This window comes from Anthonomus grandis, chromosome 7, assembly GCF_022605725.1.
Source record: "Anthonomus grandis grandis chromosome 7, icAntGran1.3, whole genome shotgun sequence".
NCBI lineage: Eukaryota > Metazoa > Arthropoda > Insecta > Coleoptera > Curculionidae > Anthonomus > Anthonomus grandis.
This window is the reverse complement of record NC_065552.1, coordinates 6846276-6873240: the sequence shown is the minus strand read 5'-3', so window position 1 is coordinate 6873240 and position 26965 is coordinate 6846276. Positions and strand designations below refer to the sequence as shown.

At 33.0% G+C, this 26965-nt stretch overlaps 2 protein-coding genes across 4 annotated transcripts in view; one reads left to right on the top strand and one right to left on the bottom strand.

Moving 5' to 3' along the window:
* The window catches only part of LOC126738878 (atypical kinase COQ8B, mitochondrial), a 69175-nt gene extending 56624 nt beyond the window's left edge, over positions 1 to 12551 (bottom strand). Inside the window, exons 1-5 of one of the 3 annotated variants that reach the window (XM_050444342.1) lie at positions 11975 to 12551; positions 11521 to 11852; positions 1157 to 1498; positions 783 to 966; positions 551 to 727 (exon numbers count right to left, since the gene is read on the bottom strand). In XM_050444342.1, the coding sequence (XP_050300299.1) occupies positions 551 to 727; positions 783 to 966; positions 1157 to 1498; positions 11521 to 11852; positions 11975 to 12242 (1303 nt within the window). In that variant the 5' untranslated portion in view covers positions 12243 to 12551. Of the gene's footprint in view, positions 1 to 550; positions 728 to 782; positions 967 to 1156; positions 1499 to 11520; positions 11853 to 11958 lie in introns of all 3 variants that reach the window. The other 2 variants (XM_050444343.1, XM_050444345.1) reach the window with 2 other exon arrangements.
* Positions 12552 to 12818: 267 nt separating this feature from the next.
* On the top strand, positions 12819 to 22667 carry LOC126738886 (neuralized-like protein 2). Its single transcript, XM_050444360.1, has 4 exons — positions 12819 to 13361; positions 21688 to 21906; positions 21962 to 22144; positions 22199 to 22667. Exons 1-4 carry the CDS (start codon positions 13037 to 13039, stop codon positions 22312 to 22314), a joined length of 843 nt encoding a protein of 280 aa, XP_050300317.1. The 5' UTR covers positions 12819 to 13036; the 3' UTR covers positions 22315 to 22667.
* The last annotated feature ends 4298 nt before the right edge of the window (positions 22668 to 26965 follow it).

Here is a 26965-nt window from a genome sequence, read left to right as displayed (position 1 = left end):
TTCAAAACCAAAAATTCATGGTTATTTATAAAAAATTTAATCGCGAATTTCTTAATAAATATTGAGGTTAGGTATAGGACATAATATACAAAATATACTTAAAATTACAGAATTAAAAAATAAAATAAAAAATAGGTGTTTCTATTTAAAAAAATTAAGGTCATTTATGATAAAGCTCATTTATGAATTAGTTCATACATGAATTCATCATCAAAAAAATCGCGACAAAAAATAAAAATTAACGTGTCCGAGCGATTTTTTTTCGAACACACCCCTGAATTTTAAATGAATTGTGAACTTGTTTATCATTAGAGGCATTTTTAGTATTTTTTCTCATTAATTACCTAAATTCTGATTTTATAAATAAATTCTTGAATATTCTAGTACAAAGGTCTGCATTATATGAAATGTTCATGAAAAATAATAAATCTCTTTATCCAATATAACATATCTGTGCTCTCGCATATTTATTTGATTTTCTCCTAAATAAAATAAATAAATAAATACATTTCAAAAGATGATGAATAAATTTTAATTAAAAACTTCTTACCAACTACATCAGGCACATAAAACCCCTCATAACCATCCAAAATCACTTTAAATTTCTTGGTGCATTCGGCCTCCCTCAAGTAGTCAACTTCCCACGCGAGTTCGCGCTTCGCCACGACCATTAAATTATCCAAAAACATCCCTTTAGGAAATATATTCCACATTTTCATTATACCGCCTAAAAGAAACCGATTAAACACCTAAATAAGCAGGAAATCATCGAGGAAACCAACCTAAGTTATCTATATCGCTTTCAATGCCTCTGGCGACACCTGGATATTGAATTTTAATGGCCACTTCTAGTCCATTTTTTAATTTGCCATAATGCACTTGACCAATGGAGGCAGCTGCAAAGGGTCTTCTTTCGAATTCTTGAAAGTTATCTAACCAAGATACTCCTAATTCTGTACACATCACCTGTAATTATAAGAGTTTATTTACCAATTTACAGGAGAAAAATATTTAAATTTTATGAAGTACTTTTGCCATTTTCTAATTCTACTACATTAAATGACCAGTATATAAAAATATATAAGTTATTATATTGCAAAGAAATATAGAATTTTTATTTATTTACCCACTGTAATATATAGCTTAAACTACCAACCTGTTCAACTTGCCAATCGGGCATAAAATCAGCCGATTTCCTCACTCTTTCCAGAGCCTTTGCCAGCTCGGGATTCACAATCGATTCGTCCTGTATGCTTAATATTTGGCCTAATTTTAAGGCTGCGCCCCTCACTTTACAGAGGGTATCGACAATTCTTTCCATGTTTGCCTTGTTCATGAACAAGTTAGTGCCATCGGAACTAACATCGCCAACTTTAAAGGCCTGTTTTAGGTATTCAGCCGCTGCACCAACTCCCAGCCCTGCGGCCAAGGATCCAAAAGACATCATACGACCCAGTCTACTTGAGGGCACTTTTCTCTGTTTTGCATGTTCATTAAGCTGGAAAAATTCAAATGAAAGTTTACTTTACCAGCTGTATAAATGATTATTTATATTAGAATGAAACTTATATTCATTATTTAATTTATTACACACAAAGGATACTTTATCAAAGGGCTAAGATTAGAATTACCTTATCAATCCATTCAATCATTTAAATTGAATAAAACCTTTTACAGAAATCATGTTTTTGAATCAATTTGGATTCATATCTGACAGATTGATATTCAGTAAGATAGTTGGAGGATTATGTGACTACATAGTTAAAAAGACTCTGGACCGGGAAGTGTTGTAGGCGCTTATTAACGTCAAGTGGAAATTTATTGTAGAATAGTGGCACATAATGAGAAAGACCGGTTTTAATGCAAAATGAATGAATTCTATGAAATGCAGTATTTATAATTGTTATTGTACGTTATAATTGTTATTGTACGTCCTGAAAATTTCATAGTTATTAATGTTCATTTTAACATGTAACAGGCAATGAAATATATATCCAAAGAACTGTCTAGAACGGTAAAAGAAGTCACAAAGTGCAAAATGAGACTGAAAAATGCAGTTTTTTTCAGTGTGTTCTATTTAAGAATCTGGAAAAAAATTTTGTCACATGTTCAGGAATTTGTGCAAAACGCAAAAATTATCAAAAAAAAAACCGTTTTTCTCGTGAACCATTAAAGGTTCATTTTTTGATTTGTTGTAGTTTATTAAATTCAGCAAAAAAGAATGTCTTTTGCTACACCGCGTAATTTAGCTGCAATTTCAAGTGAAAGTCAATACGTTAAGTTTGGAGAAGAGAGCTCTTGAAGAAAATGTGGCTTGAATTGGTTCCATGACCCTAGACAAGAATTGCATATGAAATTCTTTAACACATGCAAAATAGGCTGATAAAGCAACGTTAGTAGAGATTGAATTTCTGAATATTGTTAGTATTCTATGTGACTTTCCCGATTACAGTTATCGCTGATACACTATGAACTATCTTCAAAAAACAAGGACATCAGAAGAAGATATGTATAAATTATACCGGTAAAAAATTTGATGTTATTGTAATGTCTAAATTTTATGAAGTATATGACAAAAATGATTTTAATATACAAGGTTTTAGTGTATTTTTTAATGAGAGTACTTTCAATAAGTCAGATCATCGTATATTATATGTTAGGTAGAAATACTGGATGTGTGATCATTTGTTAGTACATAATGATTTAAACTCATGTTAGTTACTTTACAAAAAAATAATAAGATAGTGGACATATTAGCACCCTACAGAGCTTTTGCAGCAACAAAAGAATCATTTACTGGCAATCTAAATCAAGTCCTACAAAACAGGTTGAATGACCCTAATTGTATGTGCAATTGCAGGGGACATAAACATTGATCTCCTGGACATAGTCAATATTCACAGTTCACTATACTATAATGCAGTATACTATAATACTTATGCAGAGTCATGGGTTTGTGAGTTTGATAAATAAACAAATTAGGAATATCTAAATTTCCTGTTCCAGTTCTTGCCAGACTACTTGCAAAATATGCATGCAGTGATTCTGGATCAGGGGTTAACGGATCATGATCCCATTTTACTTGATGTGCAACTACAGAATATTTCATTAAAAAAAACAAATAAAAAATTCTTATCAGTTTTTTGATAGGAGTAAGTTCTTACCTTTACTAGAAAAAGAAAGATGGGATAATATTCTAAGTAGTATGAATTTCGATGTAAGTACAGGGCTCTTTATCAATAAACTTAATAATATGATATAGGATGTTATAGGATAACAAAAAAATATCCTCTAAAAACTAAAGGTTAAAACCTTGGATCTAAGATAGTCTTTTGGTGTCAATTACAGCAAGGGATAGACTAAAAAGAGAGTGTACACTGTACAATCAATCACAATAATCTGTGACTAATTAATAAATACAAAGCATACAGAAAAATTTTCACTAAAATAATAAAAAAATCTAAATATTCATACTATCGAGAGCTTGCCCAAAACAATTAAAGTAAAAGACCCAAAAAAACAAGGTCAGTTAGTAAAGTTATTGAAAGCTTTTGCTTCAAAAGCCAGTTAATGTATTTTTTTGATAAAAATAATTTACTAAACCCAAATCAATATGGATTTAGGGAGGGTTCTAAGACTGAATATGCTTTGTGTAATGTTTCTGAATTTATTTTAAAAAACTTATCTGTGTGCAAAAAGGTAATTGACATCTTTCTCAATATGCAGAAGGCATTCAGTGGCACATCAGGTTTTACTTGACAGTTGTGTAGATGACATTGGTGTGAGAGGAATTCCCAAGGATTTTATCAGATCCTACTTGCACAGAAAAATAAAAACAAAATTGACTAATATAATTAGGCGGGAACAGAGAGTGGAATTTCGTGTACCCCAGGACATATTTGCTGATGATTAAGCTGTAATAATTTGTGGAGAGGATTGGAAAACCACAAAGCAGAGGGTAGAGAGAACTGCAGTTAATTAAAATCTACCTAGATGGCAGTTTGCTTTCCATGAATGTAAAAAAAATCTAAATTTGTTGCCTTCTCACTTTCTACACAACTCCTTCTTGACTTTAGGACCCTTACCCTGCCTTTGTAGAATTGATTGTGACTCTACATGTAATTGCTACATAGAGGGAAAAGATTCTATTAAATATTTGGGATTGTTTATTGATGAAACCTTTAGATGAAAGGAACAATTTAAAAATGTAACTCGCAAAGTTAGAAAATTAATCTTTAAATTCTATAACTGAGAAATATTCTATCAATTAATTTCCTTAAATCTGTGTATTATAGATCCTTGGAGAATCTATTTTAAATTATAGTAGTGTTGTTTGAGTTAGTGCAGGGGTAGTGATTTTGAAAAAATCTTGAAATTGTTTCTTGTCCAGACACATTTGCAGATCAGCCCGGATCACTACTCTCAAGATCATTGATATAGATCAGTAAAAAACAATGGTCCCTAAGGGATCCGATAAGCCACATAATTTAAAACCTGATTGTACACAATTGCATTGCAGCTCACCACTTCAGATCTTCCAGAGAGGTATGATTCCATTAATTTAATGCTAGAGTCTGAACATTTATAGTATTGATTAAATTGCAAAGAGTGACCCCACTGAACTCAACTGTTATTGTTCAACAGTCCAACTGGTTCTGTGTATTTTATAAACCACCTTTACTGAATTTTAATGGCCTAACATCAGATTTTGATAATATATTTTCTTTTATCTATCCAACAGTCGAGGACATTTTTTGTTTAGGGGACTTTAATATTGATTTATTTAATTTGAATAACCCACTTACGCCTCTTTTCGAAAATTATAATATGACCCAAATTATACAAGAACCAACCAGAATCTCTCAAGCTAAAAATCCTTAATTGACTTAATTTTTGTAACCAATACTTCTTTGGTAAGGAAACATGGTGTTATCAATGCGGATTTGATTACAGATCACAAACTTATTTATTGCGAGATAAATTTAATCAAACCTGCTACAATTCCAAAAATAATAAAATATAGGAGCTTTAGGAATTTTAATTTTATATCTTTTAACAATGACATGCTTCTTAAGCCTTGGGATAAAATACTTTACAAAAATAATATAGATAGAAAAATTGAAATTTTTAATTGTATATTGATTAATTTGTTTGATACCCATGCCCCACTGCGCGAAGCAAGAATAATTAAACCTAAAGCTCCATGGTTAAGCAAAAATATAAAAATCCTTATGTCTCAAAGAAAAAGTGCACTTCTAAAATTTAAAAAATCTAAGTTGCCGGATGATTGGACAAATTACAAACGATTAAGGAATATAACTTTATTAGCTATAAGAAGAGAGAAAAAAAATTACCTGAATTTGTTGTGCAATAGAAATAACCCTCGTCAACTTTGGAATGCTGTTCGTGATCTGAATGTAAGATCGGGCCTGTATAATGTGATTCCTAAACCACTATTGAATCCAGAAGATATTAAAAACTTTTTTGCCCCATTTCTTCAAAATGCATCATGTTGTGACAAAAAGAGTGATTTCTATGAAAGCAATAAATTTAATGAGAACTTTAATTTTACTTTTAGATTGGCAAAAGTTTCTGATATTAATAATATCTTAAATAACATAAAAACAAATGCAAGTGGTGTAGATGAAATCTCTCCTTTAATGGTAAAATATTGTAGTCCTTTCATTGATAAATATATCACGCACATAATAAATTGCTCCTTGGAAATAAATTATTTTCCTAATCAATGGAAGGTATCTATTGCCAAGCCTTTGCCCAAGGTTCTTAACCCCACTGACCTTAACGACCTTCGACTTATAAGTTTGTTGCCAACTCTATCAAAGATATTTGAAAGGTTTCTTTATGACCAAATGTACAATTATTTTATTTCAAATAATATTATTCCCAGCAGTCAATGTGGGTTTAAAAAGGGGTTTAGTACCTCTGTGGCTTTGGCCAATGTCACTGATGACTTATTCCGCGCCTCAGACAAACAAAAGAATAGCCTGCTTGTACTTCTAGATTTTTCTAAGGCGTTTGATACAATCAATCATCGGCTTCTTGTATCTAAATTACAGTTTTATGGGTTTGATTTCCATTCATCCTCAATTATAGAATCATATTTGGATAACAGGTTTCAGAAAATTAATTCAGATAATACTTATTTAGAAGAAGTAAAAATTTTACCAGGGGTTTAAAAAGTTTACCACAGGGGTCAATTTTAGGCCCACTATTATTTTTGGTTTACCCATCTGATATTCTTAAAGCAACTAAATATTGTAAAATACAGGCATTTGCAGATGATACCCAAATTTATTGTTCTTTTAAGGCTAATGATTCTGCAGTTTTTGAAAAATGTGTCAATGAAGACTGATGACAATGAAGACTGATTACATACCTTGAGTGATCTTTGTAAACAACATAATTTAAAAATAAATCCTGTTAAATCACATCTGATGATATTTGGCAATAAAAGTAAAGCATTTTCTTTAAAGAATAATCTAAATATTTTTTTAGATGATAATAAATTATCTTGACTCTGCTAAGAATTTGGGATTGATATTGGATAGTGAACTTAGATTTAGAGAACATGTCAAGAAACTTATTCAGAAGTCTTATATGGCATTAAAAATACTTTATAGTAATAGACATATTTTAAATTTTAATTTAAGAAAAATGTTATGCGAGTCACTTGTTCTGTCTAATTTTAATTATTGTGATTATATTTACGGATTTTGTTTAGATGTTAGTAGTAAATATAGGATACAAAAAGTGCAAAATTCTTGTGTTCGACTTATATATGGCATGCGCAAATTTGAACACATTTCTCCATTGTATACTGCTTTAAACTGGCTTAAAATGGATTATAGGAGAGTCTTGCATTTTTTGTTTAAAAATAGTTAATTATATTGACTCACCTAGTTCCCTTAAAAAACGAGTTGTTTTTCGTCATGATGTCCACAATGTCAACGTGCGATTTTCAGATAGATTGTCTATGCCACATCATCAAAGTGCAATTTTTCAACACTCTTTTACTTATAATTTTGTAAAATGTTATAACGCACTTCCAAGACAATGAATTAAAAAAAAGTTCAGTTGTGTAAACTAAAGTTAAAAACCTACCTTTTTGACTTGCAATATAGTGGTTGTATATTCCCGCCTAGATAGTCATTAATATATTTTTTTTAAAACTTTATAATATATCAAATCTTAGACTTTTTAAATTCAAATTGTTAATTGGATCTCCATTCTTTGAATAATGTTGTTTTCTATTTTTTTTATTTTTTTTATTGAACTCTTTTCTGTAATTTTAATTAAGATACTTCTTTTATTTTTATCACGCTAGTTGCTCTTTAACTCATTTACTGTATGCGGATGTGGTTCAGTAGAGTAGCTAATACAGCGAGACTGTGCCACTTATGCATACTTAGTTAATTAATTGATTTGTAAATAATGTTTGTAACTTTTGGTAATATAAGACATTATTATTATTATTATTATTATTAAATCAGAGCAATTTATATGGGTTGATAATTAGTTAGGTCACTGCAAGGACCTTTCTTGCATACAGACACAACTCAAACACAAATGTGTATCAAGCAGATTTAAATTAGATATATTTTGAATACAATACTCTTCAGCACTTTATGAGATGGTGGTAGGTTTTTTATAATGTTGACGGTTATATGGAGAATTTACACATACTACTGTACTACATCACAAACAGACTTTAGATTGTAATTTTGAGATTTGAGGTGTATGTATCATAGAAATCTGATTTTGCTTCCTTTAGACTTTTATAGTATGCATGCCTCAGTTGTTTTTTAGGTCCTATAGCAGATCACAGTTATTTTGATTTGCTAGCTCTGTTACAAGGTTTAAGACCTCAAGGAAGTGACAAATAAACGAACTTTATCCACAGTTGATATGCTATTGGAATTTAAGAAATCCCAATTAATATTGCTTACAAGATTATAAAATAAAACAGATTTTTTGCATATGGTTATATTCTCGCTAGCTGCATTTTCTCTTGAAAGATTGTTGGAAATTCAATTATCACTGCACTGTGATCTGAGATATCGAAGTTATAAATGGAACAGACTAAGTTATTCAAATTCAAATTCAAATATGCTTTATTGTTTGAACAAAATATTGTTATAAACAAAGCTTCACCTAATCCTAAAGAGACAGAGTTACAAGGTTAAAATTATATTTAAAAATACTTAAAAATACAAGTTACAGTGACGAAACAAAGTTAAACAGTTAAAATTTAATTTTTTTTTTTTAATTAATAAAATCAACTATATCTAACTTTTCTTAACTAAGTACAGTTCAACATTTAGGGATAAAAAAAAAGAAAAACATTTAAAACAAACAGGTTAGGAAAAGAGCTAGGTCTCCCTTAATTAATTAAAATCTGATTGTCGTTGAAATATTCAGCCACAGAGTAATAAGCTCGACCACTCATAAATCTCCTCAAGAGAAACTTAAATTTGATGAGAGATTTTGCCCCTCTAATGTCCTCTGGTAGGTGGTTAAAGATTTTTATACCTTCATAAAAAATTGATCTCTTTACCAAGACAGATGTTGGAATGGGAAACCGCAAATTATTCCGCTGGCGGGTGACATATCGTGGATTCTGTAGGACAAACCTGTATTGATGGGAGAAAATAAGGCATGCCACCTCCTGTATGTATAGACAGTAGATTGTAAGAATGCCCTCCCTGATAAAATATGGTCGGCATGATTCCCTAGGTGATATCCCGCATATATAACGCGCAGCACGTTTCTGTAGAACAAACAACATCTGTAGAAGATAGTTGCTTGCACTACCCCAAAAGCAGACACCATACCTGAGATGGGACTCAATCAGGAAAAAGTACACGGATCTCCCAATCCCCATGCCAAGCTCCCGACAGGCCACCCTAACAGCAAAACAACCCGCAGAAACCCGATTGCTGAGACTCCGTATATGGTCCTCAAACTTAAGTTCCTTGTCAATCACCAGACCCAAAAACTTATTGTTAGAATAAGGCGGGACAGGGCAGTTAGCAATAAGAATATTATCAAGACTACGGTTATTTGTAAAACAAATTAGTTTGGTCTTCTCTGGATTTAATCATAGTAAATTTGCCCTGAACCACTCATATATAAGTTGAAGATCAGCCAACATGGCTATTCTCAAAGAGTCGGTATCATACCCATGCCAGAGAACGGTGGTGTCGTCAGCAAAGAGCGTGAATTTTCCCTGGATATTAAGTCGGATGAGGTCATTAATATACAGGAGAAAAAGTATCGGTCCCAGTACCGACCCCTGAGGTACTCCCCAGGCAACAGATTGATATTCAGAATACTCCGACCCCACACACACTCTCTGACGACGACCCTTTAGATATGAACAAAACCAACTCGCCGCCAAGCCCCTAAAACCATAGTGGAAGAGCTTCCGCAGCAGAACCTCGTGACTGACGCAGTCGAAGGCTTTCGACAAGTCACAAAACACAGCAGCGGAAATTCCACCACCGTTAATCTGACAGTAGACATCACTCATAAAGTTAAACATTGCGTCATTTGTGTTTTTATTTTCTTGAAAGCCAAACTGAGAACCACTAAGAATAATCTTTGATTTTAAATAAGACATCACACGCTTTTTAACCAATTTTTCAATAATCTTTGAAAGTGTGGACAGAAGGGATATTGGTCTAAAGTTTGATGGTTCAGCGAGGCTTGTTTTGCCCGTCTTATGAATTGGGATAACCTTAGCAGATTTTAGGCAAGCGGGAAAGGTGCCCATAACCTATGATGCATTTATAGCTTCAACAAGGACACTCAGAGAGATGTCCAGCATGTTCAGGAGTATTTTGGCAGATAGGCCATCCTGCCCGGCTGAGTTTTTGTTTTTTTATAGAAGTTAATACCTCCTTAGGCTCAACCAAGTCTGTAGGTATAAAGAAAAATGATCCTTGAATACTGGTGCTTGATAAATAAGTAAGTGGATCTGTTGTTGGGAAACCCAAATCTTTATGGATTTTATCAGCATTCCAATAAAAAAGTCATTTATATGACTAGCAGAACATTCAGGGACTGCCATGGAATAATTGATGTATGATTGACGGATATCATTAACAATCTTCCAGCATTCTTTAAACTTGTTTGTGGCCTTATTTAGGCAATTTGAGTAGAAGGATCTTTTGGCGATTTTTATTAGTCGCCGATACAAAGACCTATAAGGGTTAAAATATTGATAAAAAGCCGGGCAATTCGTGAACTTTCTTAATGTGTGAAGGGATCTCAAATTTCTACATGAAGTTTTAAGTCCCCTAGTTAACCATGACTTCTTGTTCTTTTTTGGTCTAATTTTCACCATGGGAAAAAGAGATATCAAACAGGTTTATCAATTTCCGGTAGAAACACGACAATGGATCCATCGAACTTAACACGCTTTCCCATCCAGCAGCCACACACGAGTCATGGAATCTGTCGTAGTACCGCCTGCTGAAAATTCGACCGTAGGAGCACTCAGCAGTTTTGGGGCATTTCCCTTCACTGATTTCACAGATCACTGCCTCGTGGTCCAACATGCCAGAATTCACAATAGTGCAGTCCACCATATGTTCGGGATAATTAGTGCAAACATAGTCAATGGTGCTGGACGAGAACCATGTGATGCGAGTGGGAGACCTAACATGCATTTGAAGGTTAAATGAACTGAGTAAATTATGGAGGGTCAGTGTTGCAATAGATTATTATAGATTATTAGTTAGAACATAAGTTGCCAATGCATGAGATGCCATGGCTTGGTAGATTTTTTTTTGTGAAATATCAGAATCAGATCCAGAATTATAATATTTTTAATATCACCTAAGTTATATTTAAGTGAAGTTAAAATTTGTAATGCTTCTTCAAATAAGGACATACACTGGAACTACCAGAAGGAGGCCTATAACAAGTTTAAGCCTGTCAGACTGTAGCTTTGTGCATCATATGTTACATTTCTATATATATGAAATATTTAGAAATATGAATTCAAATTAATACGAACTCGAAAGCAATCATACAAAAGTGTGACAGACAAACATAATTGTGTAATTTGAAAGTACTGATTTCATCTTATTTCAGTCAGCGCTCACTGAGACAAATTAAATAAAAATTAAGACACAAAGCCTCAACTAAAATCCTACTTAAAATACGTTGGATATTCAAATGCATATCTGAAAAAAACTGTTAAATTTAAGTTGCTTAAAATTCAATTATTATTAGAAAATGAACCATTTTGATTTATACCAAAACATAGTTCTGATAAATTTGGATACTATCTTATTTTGCTGCAATTTTTATTACTTGTGGATGTTAAAGTGATTGCCACTAAGGTGTTACTCTTTGTTGACCCACAGTTAGGAAGAAGATATCAGATATGACATTTCTCAAGGGTTTATTAGTTGCCTCCTATTTCTCATAAAAACAACATATTTTGGGCTTACTAGACCCATTTAGTACTAAATCTACATCTAAAATTCTTACCTTCAATTTAGCTTTAGGATTAGGCACTGCCGTAAGCTTAGCCTCACTTTCTAATATAGTTTCCCCAACCGTTTTCTCCTGGTCCTTCTTTACCATGACACTCTCAGCCCGATCCTTCTCGAAATCTACTTGTTTAACTAACTTTGCTCTATGCTCCATGTCTAACTTCTTTAAAAGTTCTTTGTCACTTTCTGTAAGGGTTATTTGATATTCTACGGCAGGAACAGAAGCAGTTTTGGGTTTTTGTGGTACAGTTATAGGCTCCTTAGCAATATTAGGTTTAACAGCAAAACTTTGAGCCAACACTTGTTCAGTATTTATTACTTTTAGACCTGAAGTGAAATGATTAGTTATTACTTATTAGATATTTATAAACTAAGATTAACAATTATTTAAAAACTTATATACACTGTTAATCAATTAATAAAAGTTAGTTACCATTAGTACCTCTTACCATTCCCTAATGAAACATCAGCATAAACCTTAAGCCCCTGTGCAACAATATTTAACCTCTCAGCACCATCCTTAACAGAGTTAGCAACTTGACTTATATTTACTTTATCAGGCACTCTAAGACCGTTCTTAAGGCATTGCTGTATAGTGGGGCGAATACTGGATGTCCTGCATATCTGATTTAAATATTCTTTCTGAAGGGTTGCCTGAGCCTCGAGAATCAGCTGTAAAGCTCTCAGAATGCCTGCCAGGTCTCTACCTGTAGACATTGTTGGTATTGTCTAGTCAGTTTTAGTGTAAAAGCGTTAATATTAGGGTTAAACTGTTAAATAAGGCACTTAGAGGCCTGTTTTTAAAAGAAATTCGGCCAGCTGTTTGGTACACCTACATAGTACATACGATTTGATTTTAAAGATGTCACTGTAAAAGTTTATATGGAATAGGTGGTAAAAATCAAGCGGAAGACGTTAGTAATGCTATATTGTGCCAAAATTGTTTATAAACAGGTGAAAATACCAAATTTTCTCCAGATTTGACAATGTTTGAATTTTGTTGAGGTTGTGTCCTGACTAGTTGCATAATTCTTCTTTATTCAGTATGCCGGCCTTTGGTACTATCTGGTCAAACGTATGTAGCAACTTAATTTTGTATTTTTATTTTTCCAATATTTATCGAAAAGTTAATACAATAGTAGCAATTCTTAATAGCTTTAATGTGTATTTTGTATCTCATACAACAAATTTGGTTTGTATGAGGTATTAAATGCAACTTTCTTATTAAGAAGAAGAAACGTACAGCTAACCTATAATGTCAAATGAAAAACTGTCAAATGTCACTAAAGTCAATGATGAAAGAAAAAACCAAAACAAAAATAAGGTGATTCGGAAGAATTCGGAATAAATTTCGAAAATACGTTTCTTCGTTTTTTGATAAATTTTTAGTTTAAAGATAATGACTGTATTGCGTCTCTTTTATAGCTAAAAAAGTTCTTCAATTGAATTCAAGAGCAATTAAATTTTTAATCAGTCATTTACAGTATTACCCGGTAATTAAATTTTCAACAATGACTTCTTCCATGGCCTCAGGTAGTACGGCTAATTCGCCCTTCGATTTGGCCCCCTCGGAAAAGAATCCCCATATCACCAGATTTCATTCATATCATGGAGAGCATATTGTTCTCTCAGAAGATAACACTGTCGCCTACAGGAAAAAGTCATTTGCCAATGCTGTAACCTTTAGTGAGAAACCATTGCAGCCTGGTGAGATTTTCCTTGTAGAGATCGAACAGAACGAGTCTGGATGGAGTGGACATATGAGATTGGGGTTGACCCAGTTGGATCCGCTAAGGATGTATAATACTGGGTCAATTCCACAGTATGCTTTACCGGGTAAGGAATGTTTCTATTTATTAAACTTGCAAGTAAATGATTCCTTTCTTAACTTATCAACTCATTTAGTTGACTTATTTTACTTTTAAGGGAAAACAAGGGTACCTAGGTAACTTTCTTTAAATGATTTGTAAATGATTTCTAGAAATACTGACAATAAAGCTTATTTATTTATTTATTCAACATCTTACAAACAGCAGAAGGTACTTACATTTAAGGGATAAAATCTACAAAATAACAAACCACCTATAAATTATACAAGCGAAAACCAATATTAGATAATTGCTCTTTAACAGCTGAGAGTTTAGATCCAGAAATATCCAAACCCTGGTGCAATGTAGTATTACATGTTTTTGATTAAAGTAAAGGGAGAACACCTGCATAAGTTAACACAAAAATCTCACTTATTTTTATGAATTCTATTAAATACCAGTCATTATATCTTATATTATTAATAATGTAGTAATTAAATAACAGCCTGATTTTATCTTCTTTGAAAAAGTGTTTGGAACTTAAAACTAGTTAACCTTGGATGATAGGAAATTCGACTTTATTCTCTCTCAAATATAAATTCTGTAAAAACTTTTTCTGTGCCTTTTCAATATAATATAAACTACCTTATTCATGAGCTTAAAAATATTCAATGAAAATCTCTTAAACTTCTTAGGTTTAAATGCAAAAGGGTAGTCTCGGAAATAGACTTCTTACATAATCATTTGCTTGAAAGATTTCAGGTAAAATCTTTACAGGAAAGAACTGATTTGGCAGATCCCTTCTTAATGAAAGAGGGATTGACATGCTTGTGAAAATACTTTGTATATTACCTATTAATTAATTGAATCGAGGTCTACAATTCTTATAGAATATAATTAATGGCTTAATGGACTGGTCAGAGATCTTGCAACTCTTAAACTTACACACTCCTTGGATGTCAGCTTGCAGTCCTGAAAGTTTTACCTTGCAAGACCTAGAACCAACATTACAAAATTTTCGCCTCTACATAGAGCTTGCAATACATACAACTCTATATAGGATCAATGCGATGTATTTAACTGTAGCCTAGCCAAAATTAAAAGAATTCACTTAATTTAGATAATCTTGTTTTCTTTTTTTTTTAAGTATTTAATAATAATTTGTTATATCTATAATATTCCATTTAACATATTAACTATTTTAATGTCCACTTCAATACTAATCAGCAGAATTTCCTTGACCTTTCTGACATCATGGGGAGTTATGGTTTTCAACAAACTATAACAGACCATACAAGGGCTGGAGCTTGTCTGGACAACATTTTTATAAATTTCAGTACTGATTCCTTTAAATCCAGTGTGTTCAATATTGGGATATCAGATCATCTTGGACAGGAGCTCAAAGTGATCGTTGAGAGTATTATTGGTGGGACTCCACCACCATAAGGTATGTAGGCCTGTGACCCAAAAGGTATGTTGTCTTTCTTTGAACTGGTTTCCTCATATAACTGGAATTTTGTGACATAGGAGAGTATAGCTGTCAATACCTGTTTCAAAATATTTCTATCTTCTCTAGAAAAAGCATATACTCAATCTTTTCCCCTGAAAACATATAGGGTGAGGACCGATCAGAGAAATACAATAACTTGATTTGACAATAACCTAAAAGCCATGCGGGATCATCTACAGCTGCTAAGTGGAGTGTCTCGACAGTGCAAAAACAGAAATTTTGAGGGGGAGTTTAAGGACTTTCAAAAAGTTTATAGAGCTGCTATACAGGAGGCAAAAATAAAAGCCAAAGATAAATTCATCTCATCAGCTTCTAATCCAACTAAGGCTGTTTGGCAAGTTGTTAATAGTAGTGAACGTACGTCAAAAACGAAAAAATCTCATGAAGGTACTTTAACGGCTGACGATTTCAATAATTTCTTTTCACGTATTGCCCATGATACTGTTAGAGACATTCCACTGTCGCAGGGTGACCCAATCCAAAGTCTCTCTGTTCTGGGTATGCCGGAGAATGTATTCTCTTTCTCTCCTGTATCATTCATAGAAGTAAGAGAGATTATTGATGGCTTAAAAAATAAGACTAGTCAAGACATCTATGGGCTAAATGTCAAATTAATTAAGTCTGTTAAAAACATTATCATAGCTCCAGTAACAAAACTAATAAACAGATGCTTCAGGGAGAACACTTTTCCAGGTGTGCTCGGATTAGCCAAGGTAATACCTATTTTTAAAAGGGGTGATTTTGATAGGCCCGAGAACTAACGTCCTATCTCCTTGCTGCCCATAATCTCAAAAATCTTTGAAAAATGTATTGCTGCTCAACTTGTGTGTTTTGCTGCTCAACTGTGAAACTTTTTGAGGGTAACAATCTTTTCACATCCAGCCAGTTTGGTTTCAGGAAGGGTAAAAGTACCACTATGGCCATTTTAGACCTAGTTGATTACTTGTTAAATGCTTTTATTAACTTGCAATATGGCAGTGTCTTGTTCTGCGATCTGAGCAAGGCATTCGACTGTATTCCCCATAACATATTGCTGCAAAAACTTTCTAAATATGGACTAAGTCCCAACAGTGTTAAACTTCTTGCTTCCTATCTGGCCAATAGAGATCAGATGGTAAGTGTTAATGGGGTGTCATCAGCAAAAAGTGGCATAACCATAGGTGTTCCTCAAGGATCTGTTTTGGGGCCTATCCTCTTTTTGATCTATATAAATGTCCTACCATTAACTGAACCATCTGGTAAATTCACCATTTTTGCTGATGACACAACAGTGGCATGTGCCGAAGATACTCTTGAGACCACGGAGAGGAAATTGAGAGTATTGCAGGGGGGAATTCAGGAATGGTTTCACATGAACCGATTGCATCTCAACGCAGACAAGACCAACAAAGTTATTTTTACTCTGAGACCAGCTGACATCAAAGGATTTTTCTATTAAGTTTCTGGGAGTTTTATTGGATCCTCTACTTCACTGGCTTTCCCACATTAATATTGTTGCCGGAAGGCTAAAAACATCTATAAATGCCCTTTGTCGCCTAGATGGATGTTTATCTGAATCTGGCTTAAGAACAGCCTATTTTGGCACCTTCCACCCATAGCCGCTATTCTAGCGTGGGGTCATGCCCCACAAACAAAAAGGTTGTTTTCACTACAAAAAAGGGCAATCAGAATTTTGGGTAGGCTGGGTTGCAGGGAGGATTGTAGATCTGTTTTCTCTATGAAGGGAATACTTACCCTACCTTCCGTATATATACTGGAAAATCTTTTATGGGTACACAAGAATAGGGATTGGTATAAAGTACATTGTGATATACACAACTATGGTACTAGAAACACAAATAGGCTAGTTCCAATTTACCAACGCTTAACAAGGTGTCAGAGGGGTCCCGGATTTCTAGCTATTAAGTTATATAATAAACTTCCTATCGACTATGTGGATTTAGATTTGGAACGTTTTAAGAATAAAATAAAACAAATTCTAGTCTCTAATGCCTTCTATTCAACTGAAGAGTTTTTAAACTTCACATTTTATCTGTGATATTGAGTACCTACCAATATATTGCATTTTATTTAAGACATATTGTGATTGTGTATTATTCATAGTATGTATATCAATCATTGTGTTTTGGTTTTAATGAGTTTTATGTAGTGTTTTAGGAAAAATTTTCTTATCAATTTTTATAAACAGTTACCCTATTTTTTAACTTTGTAATTCTTGACTTGTGTGAATACTGTTTTGTATATTGGCATTAATAAATTGATTTATTGATTGATTAATTTTATTTTGATAAGATGATTTCATTTTTTATGTATCATTTTTTTATTGACTCTATTATTGGAGTTTCTCTGTTAAGTGATGTAAATAAAATAAAAAAAATAAAATAATTTTGGTGTGGCCGATATAGAAGCCTACTCAAGTGTATGCTTCTGAGTTCTTCATAATAAATCCCAACTTGCTATATGCCTTGTTAACAATATTGGTAAAGTGTAAGTTAAACTTGAAATGGGATTTCAGATGTATAATAAAATACTAAAATATGAACACTAAAATATAATTACTAAAATATAATTTAGTAAGGCATGCTAACTTTTCGTTTTCAAGAAGAAATACAAGGCTTTTCTGTTATATTTACATATACCTTTATTGTAATGTTAAGTAATTTTAAGAAATGAGTTTAGCATAAAGTAGCATGGATGAACACATTATGTGAATGTTACTTTTTGTGTAATATTTTGTTGTTGCATAATAAACATTTATTTATTTATTATAAGATCCTTAACACTCACTAAATTTAAGAATATCTATTGCATCATAAGAAACAGGATGTACTTTATGTCCTATGGTTGGAACCTTTGGTGTGACATTCAAATCACAAAACAGTTTGTTCACTAACCAAATCTGTCCCTTTAAAAGAACATTTTTTTAAAAATAATTTTCTCTAAAATAGATCAATAGCCAAGTTAAAATCAGAAATACTAACAATGTCTGACCATGCCATAGAACTTATTACCTGGAAGGAATTGATAGACATCTATTGTGGGATCCTCAGGTGGAATAGACTGTCCCGCAGCAATTATGTCATCTTGCAGGTTCGAGACTATGTGGATGCATATACACTTAAAAGCTTTTATTATGCCTCAGTGCTTTCCACTCTATCATATGCCTTATTAGCATTGGGGTAATTTCTCCAGTATTGGGAGAGTGCTAATAAATCAAAAGCGCATTGTACGTACGATGTTTAGACTTTCCTTCAGAGAAACTTGCCGTGGTACTTTTAAAAAAGAAAAAATCCTAACTATAATTAACATCTATATCTTGAGTGTGCATTTCAAGTACATAATTTCAACCACATGAGATTAGGAGATGTTAATTTTTATAAAACTCAAAATGTAGATAAGTTATACCTCTTTTTTACCCAGTTGTTGCAGGTACAGGATGGTCCAGAAATTACATCTCTTAAAATGTTTAATGATCTCCCATCTAGAATAAAGAGAGCCAAGACTTTTCCAACTTTTAAGAAAGCTCTTAGGACCATGTTAGCTGACTGCCCTTTTTTACTCATTGACAGAGTTCTTTAACTGTAGATTTATTGACTAAATTTCTTTCTTTTCATATTTTTGTAATTTTATACTATGTATGTATTTTTATTAGCATTGTAGTTTTTTATCAACAATTTATACATTGTTATGATGTCGATGGAAATAAACGATTTGATTTGACAATATTAAACTCATTCTTAACTTAATGAAATGAAGGTGTTTTGTACTGATATCTTAATCAGTACAAAACGTCTTATTGATGTCAAAAAGGTGTTTCTTAATCTTATTTTTAAAAATAGATACACTCAATTTTTTGGGACTCCATTTTGTTGTCGTTTTTATTGTTTGTTCCATGCTTGACAATAGGTATATGAAGCATGAATTAAATAATTCCATTTTTTAACTGATATTATATTGTTTATCTCCAAATATTGAAATCTGAATATTGACAGAGTGTTATAACCAGTTCATGTAAGTTAAGGGATTGCTTAGGTTTTATGTATAAGTCAATTTAAATAATCTTCATTCAGCCAGACTCCATAGAAACAATTCCTGCCCTGTCCTATGGTAACTTTATTCCTAAACTTATAGCACAGCAATTCTTGAACTTCTGTATCTGATACTGATTCTGCATTGTAACATATATACCGGATGGCGCATCGAAAACGAAACAGAGCCAATTACGGGCAGTCCATTAACTTTTTAAAAAAACGCTCGGACCCGTCGATTTTATTTTCGAGGGGGACACTTAATAATCACAAAATCACTTTCCCACCTACAACCCCCTAAGCGAGGGTGGCACTACCCCTAAAATCTTAAATGGGAAGGGGGGTCTAGTGGTACCTCATTGGAAAGGTCTATTAATTCTCTTTACAAGGGTACTTGGTTCGACGCAATTTAAGTAAGTACTTTTTAAAATTTTCGCATTTAAACCTTAAAAAGTAATTTTCAATATTTTTACTTTATCATAGACTACTAAAGGTACTTTTAAGAAAAACAATGCCAGGCAGTAGGACAAAACCATCAAGTATTATTAAATTATGAGACAAAAAATGAGATAGCTCTATCATATTACAGAATATTTTGACCTTAAGTCTAGACATTTAAAAAATTATCGCAAAAATACATTTAAAAAGAATTTGCTTTAGTTCACTATCTCAATCACAGACCACGTTGGTATTAATATTAATTTATTTACGACAGGTAATAAATAATATCATTAGAATAATACGGATGAACTAGAGAACGGGTCAGCCAAAAAATTTTACAAATATTTGTAAAATTTTCTTGTTGACCAAAACTAAAAATTGAATTATTCTCAATTTATTCTAAATGTAATACTCTGTTAAAAAGGTGATTTATAGTGCGGGACTTTGTTTTTTTTAGGTAATACCTATTTTTAAAAATAAAAATGGTGCATACAACGGCAGAAAGAGTTGAAATAATTGAAATATTTTTTGGAAATAATCAATGTGCTAATAGAACGGCGGAATTATTTAATGAGCGACATGAAAACAGCAAGGTGCAGCGAAAGTATGTATTGGAGCTTGTTTCCAAATTTCGAGAAACTGGATCAGTGGCGAATCGCAAACGCAATATTGAAAATTCCGTAAGGAATGAAAGTGGCTGTACTAGGGCATATTAATCTAGATCCTACACCCCTACACCCATTGGGATCCTACACCCGTCAATTGGAAACTGTCACAGGTATTAGTCGACGTAATATCCAAAGAACTCTTAAAGCTCATAAGTTTTATCCGTACAAAATACATCTTGTGCAAGAGCTGAATGAAGATGATTTCGATCGGCGATCACAATTTAGTGAAATTATGAGTGAACGAATTATTAATGACCAACATTTTTTGTTTAATACGTTTTTTCCTGAATGGCTTGGTCAATCGTCATAACTGCCGATATTGGTCCGACAATAATCCTAGAGTGTATCATGAGGTACACACCCAATACCCACAAAAGTTAAATGTCTGGTATCTTTGGTGATAATTTAGTTGGTCCATTTTTTTTACCTGGAAATCTGACAGGTGAAATGTACTTAGAGCTATTACAACAGGCCATTGATCCAGCATTGACAGCTATAATTGAAACTCAAAATAACAGATACAACGAGGATAGATTGATGTTTCAGCAGGATGGTGCCCCACCACATTTTACGTTATTCGTGCGAGAATATTTGGATCGGACGTTTCCAGGACGATGGATTGGAAGAAGAGGTGCTATTGAATGGCCTCCACGATCGCCGGATTTATCACCTCTAGACTAAAAGCAAAGTTTATGAGACTGAACCCACTTCGTTAGAAGATTTACAAGGCAGAATTGTAAATGAGAATTCATTTTGAACATTTATTATAAGCTAACACTTACGCAAATTCTTTTTAAATCTATTTTTGCGATAATTTTTTGAATGACTAGACTTAAAGTCAAAATATTTTGTAATATGATAGAGCTATCTCATTTTTTGTCTCTTAATAATACTTGATGGTTTTGTCCTACTGCCTGGCATTGTTTTTCTTAAAAGTACCTTAGTAGTAGTCTATGATAAAGTAAAAATATTGAAAATTACCTTTTAAGGTTTAAATGCGAAAATTTTAAAAAGTACTTACTTAAATTGCGTTAAACCAAGTACCCTTGTAAAGAGAATTAAAAGACCTTTCCAATGAGGTATCACTCCACCCCCCTTCCCTTTTAAGACTTTAGGGGTAGTGCCACCCCCGCTTAGGAGGTTGTAGGTGGAAAAGTGATTTTGTGATTATTAAGTGTCCCCCTCGAAAATAAAATCGACGGGTCCGAGCGTTTTTTTAAAAAGTTAATGGACTGCCCGTAATTGGCTCTGTTTCGTTTTCGATGCGCCACCCGGTATAATGGTTCATATACAGAGTAATTAGATATGGAGTTATTGAAGTACCAAGGTTTCAGAAAAGTAAAATCTGTATCTGTAACTCACATTATGAATTCGTCACGAATTCATAATTATATAGTTACTTATTTTGTTGGGTAATACGGAGTATTGATAGCAGTCTTGATATTGAGCATCTTTTTAAAAAACAATTTTTTTACTATTGTGATTTGGTAACTTAGGATGAAGTCATTTACTGAACCTCTTTGTTTTCGTTACTTTATCATTTTGCACAAAAACTTTTTAACAGTCTGGAATCTGCAAACATTTGTCCCCTCTTTGAATCAGGTGAAAGGAATGTTGTGGAGAAATATTGCCCAATTTTCATGTTGTAAAATTCTCTTAATGTCACTATCATATCCTATAGATCTTACACCAATGTATTCTTTTCAGATTTGGCTGATATAGGTACTTCCTGGATATATGGAATAAGTAAGGCGCACAACAGTATCTTTGAATATGGTCTGGATAATGGAAAAAAATGCATAAGGTATGGTGGTAAAAAACTAACCAGGGATGGAAATAGTGTAAAAACCTGTAAAGGTGCGGTGCCAATTAGTCTCCTTAAACCTAAAGCGTTAGGTTTGGTGGATATTTTAGCTACAGATATGGGTAAAAACTCATTTTTTTAAACCAATTTCTCTTTATTTTCCTTTCATTTTTATAGGCTCTCGTATAGGAGTTATGTATCTGCCGACAGACGAAAAAACAGCGGAAATGCACTATATAATTAATGGTGAAGACACTGGACCTTGTGTTAAGGGAATCCCTTATAAAAATGCCCCCTTACATGTTGTAGTTGATGTCTATGGGACCACTAAGAAAGTCAGGATTATTCAGTTATATCTTGGTAAATAAAAAATAGTAATAACTTTTATTGAGGGTAATTTAAATTATTTTGTAGTACCGACATTACAAGCGGCCTGCAGGGACGCCATATTAACCCATATAACCCACAATGCCGTGGCCCATCTTCCACTGCCAAAACTACTGAAAGATTATTTACTTTATCAAACCTAATAAATGCAGATTATTTAATATCTCAGTGCATTTTTGCCATTTTTCTTGTCTTTCTTTTAATTATTACTAAGGTGATGGTTTCGCTATACTGAGTCTAAGCAATTTGTGATTTTTTTTTCTTTTTAAAGAATCCTTTTAATTTTAAGATAATAAGCCTTTTTTTCTCTCTAGTTTCATATTTTAGGTCTATATGTTATATGTGATTATGACAGTTTCTGTATCGTAGGTTTACCTGTATGTTCGATGAGAATACAATTTGTTAAGTTTAGAATAAGCCTTGAACTGACCTTAATGCTATTTCATTTTCACTGTAAGGCTGTAAATGTATTTTGAAAATAAAAGTATCTATTGGATTGTTTGTTTTTTCTTGATTGAGTCTGTATAAGGTATAAAATGTCTGTTTAAAATCAAATGGCTGACGTGTTACAAGAATTATATAATTTTCTTAAGGATTAATATAGTCTAGGCAAAAAATTGTCATTAGATATGAGTATGCTATCTGAGAACAAATTTGAATAAGGTAAGTTGGGGCAAGATCGCACGGAATATAGATTAGTTAAAATTTACCTGATCATAGTATCGTAAAATGTTTTTAAAAATATATAAGCAAAGAGTTCCCTGGGTGGACCTTAATACTTGTTAATAGGAAAAATTATAAAAAAATAAAATAAATACAGTAGTTCGAACTTGCCCCGGGGGGAAGGGGAAAGATCGGACAACTTGTTAAGTTATAATATAAGTCTGTAAACAACATTCCGAACAAGCCCCTGGCAAATTTTTTCCTATTTAAACCGTACATTTATAGTCGTATAACTTTTGTATGTGTTCGATCTTACCTCGTATTTAAATAAAAACAGCCCTATAAAACTAGAATACAGTAGCAATCTTTATTTTTAGAAAAAATACAAAGTTAAAATGTTAAGCAATATTTAATCCGCTAAAATCTACGTTAAATTCGAAATGATTTTCCTCATTCTGTAGAGGTCCGGTAAGAACATTTCTATGTTTCCATAGATTATAGTGTCAATATCGTCAGTTTTAGGCCAAACAAATTTTTTGAGTTCTTCTTTAAATCTTAAAAACTTCACAACACATTCGCGCTGAACTTTGTTTATTTCTACGATTTTTCCCGCATAATATTTTAGAGTCTTCTTGCTACAGTATTTGACTAATATCCAAGCATTTAATTTAAAGTTTTCAAAGTCAAAAATAGCTTTATTGTTACGTAACATCATCTGTTGCTAACAAAGCATTATATAAAATCTTAAAGATAGTTGACGACATAATCTTTTACAAAAATATAAAAATTTTAACAATTCTTACATACATAGAATATAGAACACACCCAAAGAAAGGGTAGTAAGAATTCACATTACGCTGCGCAAAACTCTTCACTGTCAAAAAATTGTATTTAAAAACTCGTCTACAGAATAAAATGCTTTAGCAAGCAAGAGTTTCTTTATATTTTTCCTAAAACGTTTTTCACAATTTATTAGCCTTATATAAAGGGGTAGGTGGTTAAAAAGCCTTCTGCCCCCGTACACAAAAGAGGACTTAATCTGCTCACTTTTTGGGATAGGCAGAGGTAAAGAGAAGGTTGTTCGGAGATTGTAACCCGAGGAGGGGGGGCCAAGCTGATGGCGATATTTTTTGTGGATAAGACAAACAGTCTCTAAAATAAAAAGGCATGGAAATGTCAGGACAGAGTGTTTTAAAAATAATGGCCTACAGGGGCTACGAAAGGGAGCTGCACACATGTAGCGTATGGCTCTTTTTTGCAAAATAAATAGAGAGCTGAACAAATACTGAGAGCACACACCCCAAAACACAATACCGTATCTCTGATAAGACTCAATAAGAGCATGGTAGGCAATTTTGGCCACATCAAGTCCCAGAGAATGTGTTATTACTCTAATAGCATAACAGTTGGATGATAACTTCCCTAATAAAGAGGAGATATGATTTTCAAATTTTAATTGCTTATCAATCGTCAGGCCCAAAAATTTGCAAGTTTCAGAAGGACTTATTGTTTCATTTTGCAAAGTGACAGTTCCAAGGTTACATTTAAAAGTTAAAATGTTAGTTTTAGAAATATTAAAAGTTAATCTATTAGATTCACACCATGACTTTACGCTTACAAGAATTAAATCTTCATCAACGATATTCCTTAATCTATTGGTGTCAGTGTCATGGCAAAGTAATGTTGTATCATCCGCAAAGATAGTAAATTTGCCCCTAATTGGAATTTGAGAGATATCATTGACATATAGCAGGAACAATATTGGTCCAAGAACAGAACCCTGGGGTACACCAGCGTCCATATCCAGACGGGATGACATATCATTGTCAAAGAATACCCTTTGTGTTCTTCCAGATAGGTAAGAACGAAACCAGGCGAGAGCAACTCCTCTGAATCCATATCCTTTATTGCTTCTACAGCAGTATTCTGTGACTTACACAGTCAAACGCTTTAGATAAGTCACAGAACACCGCCGCCGCACTCTCCCCAGCGTTCAACCCCATGTACAGACTCTCCAAAAAATTAAAAATAGCATCAGATGTACCCAGTTTCGTCCGGAATCCAAATTGCTGATGGTTAAGAACATTATGCCGTTTCAGAAATTCCATCATCCTAGTTTTTACCAATCTTTCTACAAGCTTGCCAAGCGTGGGAAGCAGGGCTATGGGTCTGAAATTTGATGGGTCATCATAGTTTCCACCCTTAAATAATGCTATAATCAAGGCATCCTTGGGTAAATGTGGAAAGGACCCACTTGAAAGTGAAACATTTAACACCTCAGCCAAAGAATCAAGGGTTGGTAGCGGTAGCGCTGTTAGGACCTTTAGTGACAGCCCATCCCATCCAGAGGAGTTCTTATTTTTCATTGAGGATAGAGATTCCATTATTTCACTAGAATCTGTTGGTCTAAAGAAAAATGTTTCAAGCACCTTAATGTTGTGTAAGTATGAGCGCGGATCTCTAACAGACTGAGGCAATAATATTGATAGACCCAAAGCAACACCCTGAAAAAAATGATTGAGTGTTTCGGCCGACACCGTGCTATTAGAAACAGAAGGGTTCCCACGTTCGCCTCGTAAGTCATTAACAATTTTGCAAGACTCTCTAGACTTATTTCTTGATTGGTTTATTTTACTTGAGTAGTATAAGTTTTTTGCCAATTTCACTGTATCGCGGTAAATTCATCTCTCTGTTCTTCGTCAAGGAAATCTAAATCGTTATCAGACTCTTCGTACAATGGTTCCACACTTTTGGTTTCTACGCTTCTTAGTTCTTTGTGTTGGGTACTTCGTGCTGCATTCTAACATCTGATCTACATCTCTATGCGTGATAACTTCAGCACCAGTTGCAACGTCTTTTTTTTTCTGGTTTTAACATTTATGGGATTCTGTTTCACGGTTGCAAGTAGGAGGTCTTCAAAAGAAACATTTGTTGGTCCAGACTGTCCCTCAGATATTAAAGCACTGCTTGGCCCTGCATCTAATATATCCCTGCCCAGTATGTCATTATTACCATTCGCTTTGTCAGTTACGCCTACACCGGCATTTTTTATATTTTCAAAGTTTTTTAATGCTTCAGCATGGTATTTTTCTTTTGGAATAACTGTCGGATTAAAAGGATATATTCCACTTTTCTTAAATCCATTTTGAATAACAATTGGGCTTATGTTATTCCATATTTTCCGCACTTTTTCGGAAAATATTTTCTTTGGCAATTTAACGCCTTGATTCTGTCTTTGCCAAGTAACTAATTCTTGGTCCCAAGATGTTTTAAATGACCTATAAATACAGCAAGGTCAAGGGGCTGCAAAAGGTGGGAGGTATGCGGCGGAAACTTTAAAATAGTTATACCGTGCAAGAGTTACTACCCTATCACATAACACATAAGAAGCATAAGATTCTTATGTGTTATTATGTTATTCTTATGTGCTATATTACATAAGATTCTTATGTGTATTGGGTCAAAGTCTACCACTGTAAACACAGTCACTACGGCTGATGTGTAACAGAAGTTTATATTATTTTCTTACAAAGATTGCCACAATTTTTCTTCAACGTTTTGATTTTGTCCAAAAAAGTTATAATTATTAGATATACGATCTGAGAAAAAAAAATTGAATTCACATTATATATCGGATAAAAGGCTGCCGATGCCAACGCAGTCAATAGAGACTAGACAAACAACAGTCTTCTGAGACGTGTAACAAGAATTAAATTATTTATTTTAGACGAAGATAGCAACAATTTTTAGTTAAATTATTATTATTATAAATACGATCCCAGAAGAAAATCAACATTTTAAATACATATCGGATCAAATATTATCAATGTAAACACAGTTAATATGGCTGATGTGTAACAAAATTTATATAAGTATTTTAAACAAAGACAGGCATAATTATTATTTAAAGAGTTAATTTAGTCTAGAACACTGTTTTAGAAGTCGTAATTATTAGATATGAATACGAACCCAGAAAAAAAAATATAATTTTGAATACTGACGTGTAAGAAGAATTAAATTATTTATTTTAAACGAAGATAGCAATAATTTTATTTAAAGGATTAATTAAGTCTATTAATTAATTAATCCAAATCATGGGTTAAAGGTTGCCAAAGTAAACACATTCAATAA